General features: G+C 35.2%; 1 protein-coding gene across 1 annotated transcript in view; it reads right to left on the bottom strand.

Annotated features, from left to right (window-relative positions):
• Positions 1–1798: 1798 nt before the first annotated feature.
• ADAMTS19 (ADAM metallopeptidase with thrombospondin type 1 motif 19) overlaps positions 1799–10367 on the bottom strand; it is a 250022-nt gene continuing 241453 nt past the window's right edge. The window contains exons 22-23 of the mRNA XM_032851974.1: positions 4230–4407; positions 1799–2216 (exon numbers count right to left, since the gene is read on the bottom strand). Of these exons, the coding sequence (XP_032707865.1) occupies positions 2065–2216; positions 4230–4407 (330 nt within the window). The 3' untranslated portion in view covers positions 1799–2064. The remainder of the gene's footprint in view (positions 2217–4229; positions 4408–10367) is intronic.

The following is a 10367-nucleotide window of genomic DNA, read 5'->3' as shown; positions in this document are numbered from 1 at the left end:
CATTTCCTACTGGTATTCCAGGTATTTGTTTCTGTTTAGGGAACCCATGTTACATAAAAGTAGCACAGGCCCCACACTCAACGTAAATCTCTGGTACTACCATGTTCTCCCATCACCCTCTGGCAGATGGTCTCACAGAAAGGTGCAATAACTTTTTAATTTTTTCTTTAATATTCAGTTCTAGAACAAGTTGGGTGAAAATGTGCCGACAATATTGTGTATGGTCTGATTCATCTGCCAATACAGATTTGCTATTTCTACCTAGATTCGTGGATTTAGGAATCAAGGGACATAACTGAGAATGTCTCCTCCTACTAATTTTTACCTCTCTCATGCCCCAACTCTCTTACTTAAGATGTGTGGATATTGGTTAATTTTATATCTAAGCAATTAAATGCAGGATATACATAAGTGCGGGGCCATCTAGAAACTAAATACCCCCTCCACTTCAAATGAAGGTGAAACACATGAATGAGAGAAGCCTCACAAATGCACAGATGTAGAGGTTTTACTCTACTTACACTCTATCACGTGAGCCTGCACAATTTCAGGGCAAAAGACAGAAGACCCCTTCCTGGGTTAGAAGCAGAGGACTTTATTACTCACTGCAAGAGCAGTAGCAGAGTCAGCATTTTCTGGCACCGGTTTCCTGACCCCTAATTGCCCGAGGGACATGAAGAGAGCCACATAATATCTGCACATGCAGTGGCTTGTACCACAGGAGAGGGACCCCCATTTTAGGGACAGAAACCTATTTATAATGAGAAGTCAGCATGTCTGCCCTTTGCTCCACCATCTCGATCTTCTAAGGCTGCTCATTATACAAACATTCCTTAGAAGATGGTCCCGAGCAAGAGTAGATGGTGCCGAGATGTGCAGAGATGGAAGAGACCTATGAAGAATGCCTCCCAATAGGAAGCTTCACAAATTTTATTGAAAAAAAAAATCTAGAAATCATGTGAATCATGTACAACATTTTCTCACAAGAAAACATTTAAGCTGGTTTTTTAACGTTTCACAGAAGTGCAAAACATTTTTAGTTTTCAAAAGGAAAAAAAACACAATGAAACTACCACAGTATTATAAGTGTTTTTTTTTTTCTTGTTTCTAGGGAAAAAGCTGAAAAATATTTGGTAAATTTTTTCCTTACGATTTGTGAGGCTAAGTACTATACTCTTTAACAAATCTGCTAAAAAGATACAAGGAAATGGGTGGATCACTGCTTTCTTTGTTCAAAATATTTCAAAAAGCTAAAATCTAATGACAACATGTTAAAATAATACATATTTTTGTAGGATGTTACCATTTCTATAATGGTTTCTCTACACTATATCAACAGTGCAATGGTGATTCAGTGTAAATCATTACAGTGTTTCATTGTTACAATACTTGTGTTCAAGTACATGTTCATGAACATGATCAAAGTCTCTATTTTGACTTTTCTTTTCCATTATTAAAATAAGGTTATAATTACAGTAGAATTTTTCCTGTGGATATCTCTAAATCTGAACCAAATTCATAATACATTCTCTAAAAACCTGTTCAACACTATGAGGTTTGTTACGTTTACACATTTCCTGTAGCTTACAGAAAATGGGCTAATTCTGCATCAGGACACCAAAACCCCAAAAAGACTTCTCTCCATATAAAACTAAACTATTACACTAAGTTAGTATACATTCTGGATAACTCAGCGGTATTGGTGGGGAGAGAATAGCACCTTAGAGACAGCCCTAACTGAAAAAAAAAAAATTTTTTTTTTTTAAGAGCCTAATGATCTTGTTTTTTTCTTATTTTCCCCCCCTTTTTATTTTGATTCTGGAAACTGGATCCAACTTATTCATATAAAATTATTCATATAAATTTATGAAGCCATATAGTATAAATCGAAATGTTTGTATATCCAAAACAAACACCATATTGGATGTTTGGCAGGCACAAAAATAAATTAATTTGATTAAATTATATGTAATCTGATAATATTTGGTCTGAAAAACATGCTAGTGTGTGTGTTTATAAATAATGTAATTGCAAAGAGCTGTGAGCCAGCCAGCCTGCTCGAGGTCAACTCTTCTGCTGCAGCTTTTGGGCATAGAAGTCCCTACATGTCTCACAGCAGCGCTGATACCAGCGCATGTCCTGACATAGGTTCTTCTCGCGTATCACTCGGCAGTACACGGGCCACTGATCTCCCAGGCACTTGAACGTCAGCGCGGCTGTGAAGCAGAAATGAGGGAACTCAATACAGGCAGATAGCCTAGCTGTCAGGAGTAGAAACAAGTAGCAATCATTTAAGTGGGAGGATTGTGAACATTCACGTCGACTCATTTAGTACTATTGTTGACTCATTTAATACTATCTTCTGGAACTTGAAAGACACACACACACATCCTATAATAAGAAATAAAATGAATGAATAATGGTCTCACTTAAGAGCTCGTTCAGACTCATTAAAGCTAAATTTCCCAAGTTCAGTAAGTTGAAATACACATGGCTTTTAAGGTTCAATTTTATGGATTTCATTTAACTTTCTTGTGGATTTTCAGTTGAGAAGTTTAAAAAGAAAAAATGACTTTGCTCACTATTTCCACTTTTATGGGATATAAATGAATAAGTACGGTTATGGATGAAAGCAAAGCAAATACTCTCACACTTATCCCACATTCCTTATTTCTTAGAAAGCAGACATATCTAGGTGGACTATCTGGGGATCTTGATTTCCCAGATCTTTAAAATCAGAACTGATTATCAAAACTGACTGTAATTCACAGTAATAAAATATGTGGAATCTTTCTTTTGCCACCATTCTAAGACGACTCATTATTTTACTTTCAGGTTTTCCACTGTGCTTGTGTGTGTGGCCATATACCTTCAAGAAATAATAAATAGAGAAAATGCAATTTTAATTAAAAATTTTTAATCCATTATTTTCTGCCACATGATACTTCAAGAAGGACTCAAGCTAATTGCTAGAGGAAGGGATTATGTTGTTTTGAATACATGGATTTAGGGCATCTGCTCTAGGATTGCTTAACTTTTTGTCATAACTATGCTTAATGCCATTTGAACTGATTATTTCCTAGAAACGTGAATTATTTGGCTTGAAAAATCGAATTTTTGTATTTCTATGAAGAACCAGACTTTTCCATTTGATTGAATCCTATGCATAAAAAATACCTAAGACAATTAAACTCTTTGAATTTTGGCAATATTGTTCTGTATGATTAAATTGTTTCCCTGTAGATTGTACATACAGATTAAAAGTGAAGGTAGTAAACATAAATTAACCCAATGACAGTCAGGCAGTGGTGCTGTTAAAAGCCCCTAATTGCCAAAGAAATAAAGCCTAATTCATTTATGAAAATTTTTTAGGCAAGTGCAAGCTATATTTACTTAAAATGCATAATCTACTTCTTGATGATAGATTAAACAACATGAATTGAGAATATATATGAAACTATTTATAACATAACAAACTATGTAAATCAACATGTTACTAGCATTTATTTGTATATAATATTATGTCCTTAAAGATTCAAAAACTGTTACCTCTTTTTCAGTGGTTTAGATCCAGGCGCCCACTCTTCTTGAAAGCCTTTTTTACTCTATGACTCTCCAAAGGACAATTTGTACCCAGGATCAAAAGGAAGGCTATTAACAATGGAGAGATCTAAGATATATAGCCCAACCTCACCCTTCCAGAGATATTACCTTCATCAATAGTTCTGCCATGAAACTGGTCAGAACACCAAATATATCTACATCCTGCAACCCTTTCTAAGATGACCTTGAGAATGTGGCATCCATATTTTCAGGGCCAGGCTGAGTAGACAGCTTCAGGAATCCTAAGTGTTTAGTCTTTAGGATTTTTTTACCCTCTGACCATTTGCACTAAACTGTAGTTAAATATATCCCATTAAGTCAGAACCAAACTAATTCACACAGATCAAGAACAAAGCTTTACAAAAATGTGCAAAAGAGGGGCGCCTGGGTGGCTCAGTGGGTTAAGCCTCTGCCTTCAGCTCAGGTCATAATCCCAGGGTCCTGGGATCGAGCCCCGCGTCGGGCTCTCCACTCCGTGGGGAGCCTGCTTCCTCTCTCTCTGCCTACTTGTGATCTCTCTCTCTCTCTGTCAAATAAATAAAATCTTTAAAAAAAAATGTGCAAAAGAGAAGAAGCCATGAGCATTTCCCTATTTCTCAAAACCATCCCGTTTTTGGTCTGCTTACCCAGCCTGGGTGATGTTATGGTATTTACATTAATCTTCTCATTGCAGGGCTGAAGGTGACATGGCCTGTATGCTGCAGGTTTTTCTGAAGAAAAACACTCATTTCCATGTCTTCCGGTGATCTTGTGCATGCACTGAATGACACGGGACTGCATCCCTTTGCCACAGGTAACTGAGCACTGGAGAGATACAAGATGTGTTAAAATTCCTTGTTGCTCTTTCCTTGTTCTAGATTGTGAGCCACATTTTCCATCCCTTCCTTAAAATTTAACACGAGTCACAACATCCAGAGTTGATGCAGAACGTGGGTCAGAAATGTTGATGCTTACCTCAGGCACAGTGCTGGGGCGTGAAAGACAGAGGTGAGGAAAGAAAGATGGAGAGTATGACTCCGAGGGAAAGAGTGAATGATGCCAGTGTTGCACTCAGGTGGATGGTGTTTAAAGTTCTAATACCTGGTTTGCAACAAATTCATTTTTAAAAAATATTTTATTTATTTATTTGAGAGCGAGAGAGAGCACAGAGGGAGCGGCAGGCAAGGGGACAGGAAGAAGCCAACTCCCCATGGAGCAGGGAGCCTGACCTGGGCCTCGATCCCAGGACCCCAGGATCATGACCTGAGATGAAGGCAGATGCTTAACCAACTGAGCCACCCAGGTACCCATAATCTGGATTTTTCTAATAAAATATCCTTTTAATAGATTACTTATATTTTATTGAAGTAGGCTCTGTCTTCATTTGTAAGACATTTTGCAAAGAAGAACATACTCAATGTACAATTGTCTTTTATTAGACAAGTCTTTGGGGTCCAAATGTGTCACCAGTTTTAACTTGTTACACAGATAAACGGATGCTTATTTGTGAAAATACAACTATTTTCTGGGATCAAAATTACAAGTGAAAGAGTAAATATGGCTTTGTTTCTGAAAATGATGATTTATTTACTGATCATATTATTTTCTACATAGTGAAGATTTAGCCATATTTAGCCAAATAGTTGTAGAGAATTAAATCAACTCCAAAAGACATGAACAAATCAAAGTAACACATTGTTTTTCAGGGTTGTAAGAAATTAAATAAGTAACTATAGACACATGATGACTCCAAATATATAATTTTAGTAGATAATGGCTAAATAGTGCCTTTCATAACATTTGAAAACACTTAAGAGAAAAAGATGTTAATTGCATTCCTTATGTAAGTTAGGTTTTGTAACAATCTGGGAATAACCTGGAAATGAAAATAGTATCCAGGAAATAATGGAAGTTCTATAATTCATTTAACTAATACAGAATCATTTCCGCCTTTGGAACTAACAGAATAAGCTTTATCACAAAATTAAATAGTCTGAAACATTTCTTTCAAATAATAACTATAAAAAATAAAAATAAAAAATTGTCTAATAGCCTTAGGATCTAATTTTCATTAGCATACTTTAGCAATAAAAAAATCAGGTTCTTACTAATAATAATCTTCTTTATAAAATAGTTTTTGGTAAAAATTTTATTGCATATAGGTGAAAAATGAACAGATATTTGAAACAAAACAGTTGAAATCACAAGACATCTTCTAAACTAGCTCTTACTTTATTATAGAATGTACTAAGCAATTCCTTAACTCGTGTCACTATGATTAAAAAGACAGGTAAGGAGGCCTGGGTGGCTTAGTTGGTTAAGCATTGCCTTCGGCTCAGGTCATGATCCCAGGATTCTGGGATCAAGTCCCACATTGGGTTCCCTCTTCAGTGGGAAGTCTGCTTCACCCTCTGCCCCTTCCCTTGCTTGTGTTCTCTCTCTCTCTCTCTCAGAAGAATAAGTTAATGAAATCATAAAAAAAGGAAGGAGGTTAAAGGAAAAAAGAAACAAAATAATTCTGGCCTTGAAATGAGGAGACTGAGTTCTAATCCTGTCTCTCGCAACTAATTTACCTGGGACTTATATTTCCTTTTTGTTAAGCAAGGCATTACAGTAGGTTGTAACTATACTTTTGGGTCTAAATTACTATGAAAGTAAAAATTCCCAATCACTGATTATTAAAAGTTACTATAGTCTGATAATTTAACTGGCGAGGCTTCTTAACAGGAAAGACTCTCTAATTTCATCATCCAATTATTCAGTGTGCCAGCCAACAGTGAAATGGCACAGTTTCTGTCAAGATGGTAGTTTGATTAAATGTCTCAGAATATCCAATCATTTATTGAATTTTCAAGTATTTATTGATCATCCATTATGTTCAGGATCCCATGCAGAAAATAAAGACATTAATAATTGTTAATATGATGAAGTTGGTACTTTCACCAGTAAACTTTATTAAGAAAACTCTAAAACATGCAAAACAGATGGTCAGGAATAGATTATGAAACAATGCAGAAGTTGGGCAATTTCATCCACTTTCAGCCAAGTGTTTAATATTTAATTAACTTATTTATTTTTAATTTTTCCCAACTGTTTAGTATTTTAAATAATGAGTTGCTTATAGAATGACAGTTTTCTGCTTTAGGATCAAAGGAAACTGATACCACTACCTCCAGAAGCTTCTAATTCATAGGATATTAACATTAGTTAGCCCTTACTATTTATTTATTATATGTCAAGCAGTATTATTTATTACATGTCAGGCAGTATTTATTATATGTCAGGCACTGTGTTAGGCCATAATTATTTTGATATCTCACATGCAGCCCATGAATACTAGTTTTACCTCTTTCACACAGATAAGATAGAGGCTCAAATAAGTGAAATAAATTGCCCAAAACTTTACAGTTAAGAAGTAGTGGAACTGGAATTTGAAGTCACATATACTAAATTCAGAGATCAGGTGCTTAAGCATTACTTGATAGTAGAACATCACTAATACTCCTCTTATGTTCATAGCCAGAAATCTTTCCTTGTCTTTATCCTGCCAAATGGCCATCTAATCCTCGTATCTTACAATTAAACAATTAGAAGGGTTTTGTTTTGTTTTGCTGTAACCTAGGTTATAAGATAGGAGATAAACTTTTTTGCCTTAAAGACAATTCACTTGCATGATTTATCTTGAGATAGAGTGAGCATATAATTTTTCACCCAAATCAGGTCACTTGTGAAAGAAGTGATTAAAATTATTATTCCTATACCATAGGCATACATTGGACAGTCATGGGTAATCTGGCACATTCAGTCACTTCATCTACAGATATTTTACTGGTAGATCTATGTAATAGATGATAAATACAAATGAATGGACACAAGAAATAGGTATTACATTTCAAGCATTATATTTTACACAGAATACCTTGGTTAAACTTTAAATATAACTTTAAATAACATAACTTTAAAAATGAAAAGAGCGAGGTTCATAGAGATTATTTCATTCATTCATTCATTCATTCATTCAATATTTACTGCAAGTCCACAATGTGCCAGACACTGTTCTGGATATTGGGATATGACAGTACATAAAATAGAGAAAAACACATGCCCCCAAGGAGTTTACATTCTAACAGGAGAGAGCAGGAAAGTAAAGAATTAAATGACACTGTACATTAGATATTGACAAGTGCCATGGAAATACTAAGGCTGGGAAGGAGAGCTTGGGAAAGTCTTGGGTCTAAGGCTTTGTAATTCATCTGGGATGATCAGAGAAAGACTCATGGAAGATGTAGTGGACTTGCTCCACAAAAAAAGAGAGACAAGCACCAAATGCAAGTCTTTTGAGTCCAAATATGATAATTCTTTCCATTGTGTTTCTATACATCTCAGATTAATTTCAATGGCTTTTTCTTTCTCTCTCCTTCTTCTTTTCGTCTTCTTTCCTACCTTCCTTCCCTCTCTCCTTCAGTCTCTTTATCTAATACATTTTAAATCTTGCTCTTCACAAAAGTACCCAGTAAATTTAAAATGTATTTGAAACAAAGCAGCACTCTAGACTTCTACTAAAGGCCAAAATGCTAAAATGTCAACATCAATTTGCCCGTAACTGGTAAAGAAACACAGGGTGTGCCTGATAACTTGCCATTGATATTTCTTTTACAAGGAAAGTTCCCTGACTGGAGTATTTTAAATAGAGAGGCTTGTATTGTCTGACAAAAAACTCAACAGTTAATCTTGCCCAGAAGGACCTTTGAAACAAAGCACCTCATGAATCAATCCCATGAACTAGAAGCCTTTAATTCTGAACAGGAAATGCAATCTTGATGTCCCAGATTTACCAGAGAAAAAAGGAAACCGCAATCTTTAGAACAAACTTGAACAGTTTAGAAAATTGCTCACATGATTTTGGAGTTAATTTTGACCAAGATAACAAGGTACATGGAGAACTGCTGTTGGTAATCCCTCTTTCCCACCAAAAAAATGAGCCCCGAAGTCTTTGAAAGATGAGCCCCGAAGTCTTTGAAAGTGAAATTTGTTTTACTGACTTAGTGATATTCATCATTTCAGATTGCCTGAGAAAATTATGACCTTCCCTGCACTTGGGAACACATGGGCCATATCTTTAGATAATATCCCCATAGATTTCTCTTTTATTGGAATGAATCTTTCCTGGCCCTGGGAGATTAGTGACAACTTCTAATACTGGATTAAATTATGTCTACAGAATATCAAACACTAAGCATGATTAGGGAAACTTTCTCAATAATTCACATTTTGGACTATTAAAACAACTAGGAAAATCATTTAGCAAATGAGAACCATGAATCCAAGTGTTGGCAAATCAATAAGAAGGCTTTATCCTCTTTTAAAACAGGATACACATTGGTAGAATCTTACAACCATTTCTGTTACCTGAAATTTTAGTTTCTGTCATTCTTATGTCAGGTAATAAGAACTAAACGACTTTATGCTACCTAAGAAAATTTCATTTGAACTAACTGAAAAAAAGTATCTGGAGAAAGAAGCAACGTACAAGTTGGGGGAAGTGTATAGTGGATGTTTCCTTGGCTTATTTATTTTTTCTAGAAATGGTCAAGGATGACCTGGTGTTAGATACAGATAAAAGTCTTGGAAAGTTATATGTACTCAGATGATAGCTCTGTAGTGGACCAGATTTGCCAGCTTGGTTCCAGAAACTTATGAACTGGCCTAAATGCAAACAAATAAGGGGAAATAGAAAAAACGTAGGAAAAAAAAACACACTAAAAAATTTCTTAACAAACTTATAATTATGGGGCATTTTCATGGAAGGAGATGAAAGGAACTCAATGGCTGGGATAGCCTTCTCATGGGCAGGCCAAGGTGTGGAATCCATCACAAAGGATGGATGAGGGTTGAAGCATTGTCTAATGTGTGAACTGCAGGGAGAAACTTACCATGGGCATTTCACTCCTGACATATTATTTATGGCATTATTACACAGTGTTGCTCAGGTCTTGGTTTAATACTTTGAAAAACATGTAAACACCTTAGAGAAGGTGTTCTAGAAAAGGCTGTGCATCTTGAGACATTTTATTGATGCCTGAGGAAATTATTTGTTTTCAAGTCTAATCTTGAAAGGTTGTAGATAATTAGATCTTAATTAACACAATGTGTATAAATAAGTTTTTGATGCATCAAATACTACATAGAAGGTATGAGCATCCTCTGCTACTAAAGTTTCATTATTTTATATAGAAATATTCCTTTTATGATAGATTTGAATATGTTTATCAAGAATCTGCATCTTTTAAAGATAATCTACATGTATTGTTCCCCAAAGTTTCTATGAATACCATTATGCTGAGTGACATAAATTTACTAAATAGTAGTAAATGACAGCAAACGTGCTTTGAAATACACTTACATTAGGAAAACATGCTCAATTCAAAGAATAAGAGCTACACAGGCACCAAGAAATAGCCATATAACAATTTATAAAGTATCAAAATGACAGAGGAGAATGATTTTCAGAGGTTCTCAAGGTTCATAGGTTCTTGGCCATCACAGTACTTGAATCTACTTTTGCAAGGTAATAGAATTATCTTTCTGTCAATTGAACATTCATGAGTCATGTAGGAATTTCCATAATGGCTCATGGTAAAAAATCTACCATGTGTCATGTATCTGTTAAATTCATTGAAGAACATCGTTTTCTTCTTGTCCAAGTGATCTATGTACTTCTAGAAAACTCATTTTCACTTAAGAACTCTTTATCAATGGCATATCTGTAAATATCTCTTAACTAT

Source organism: Lontra canadensis, unplaced genomic scaffold (genome assembly GCF_010015895.1).
Source record: "Lontra canadensis isolate GAN:19392208 unplaced genomic scaffold, GSC_riverotter_1.0 scaffold5, whole genome shotgun sequence".
Taxonomy (NCBI): Eukaryota; Metazoa; Chordata; class Mammalia; order Carnivora; family Mustelidae; genus Lontra; species Lontra canadensis.
The sequence above is the reverse complement of the archived record's forward strand: the minus strand, read 5'-3'. Positions and strand labels throughout refer to the sequence as shown.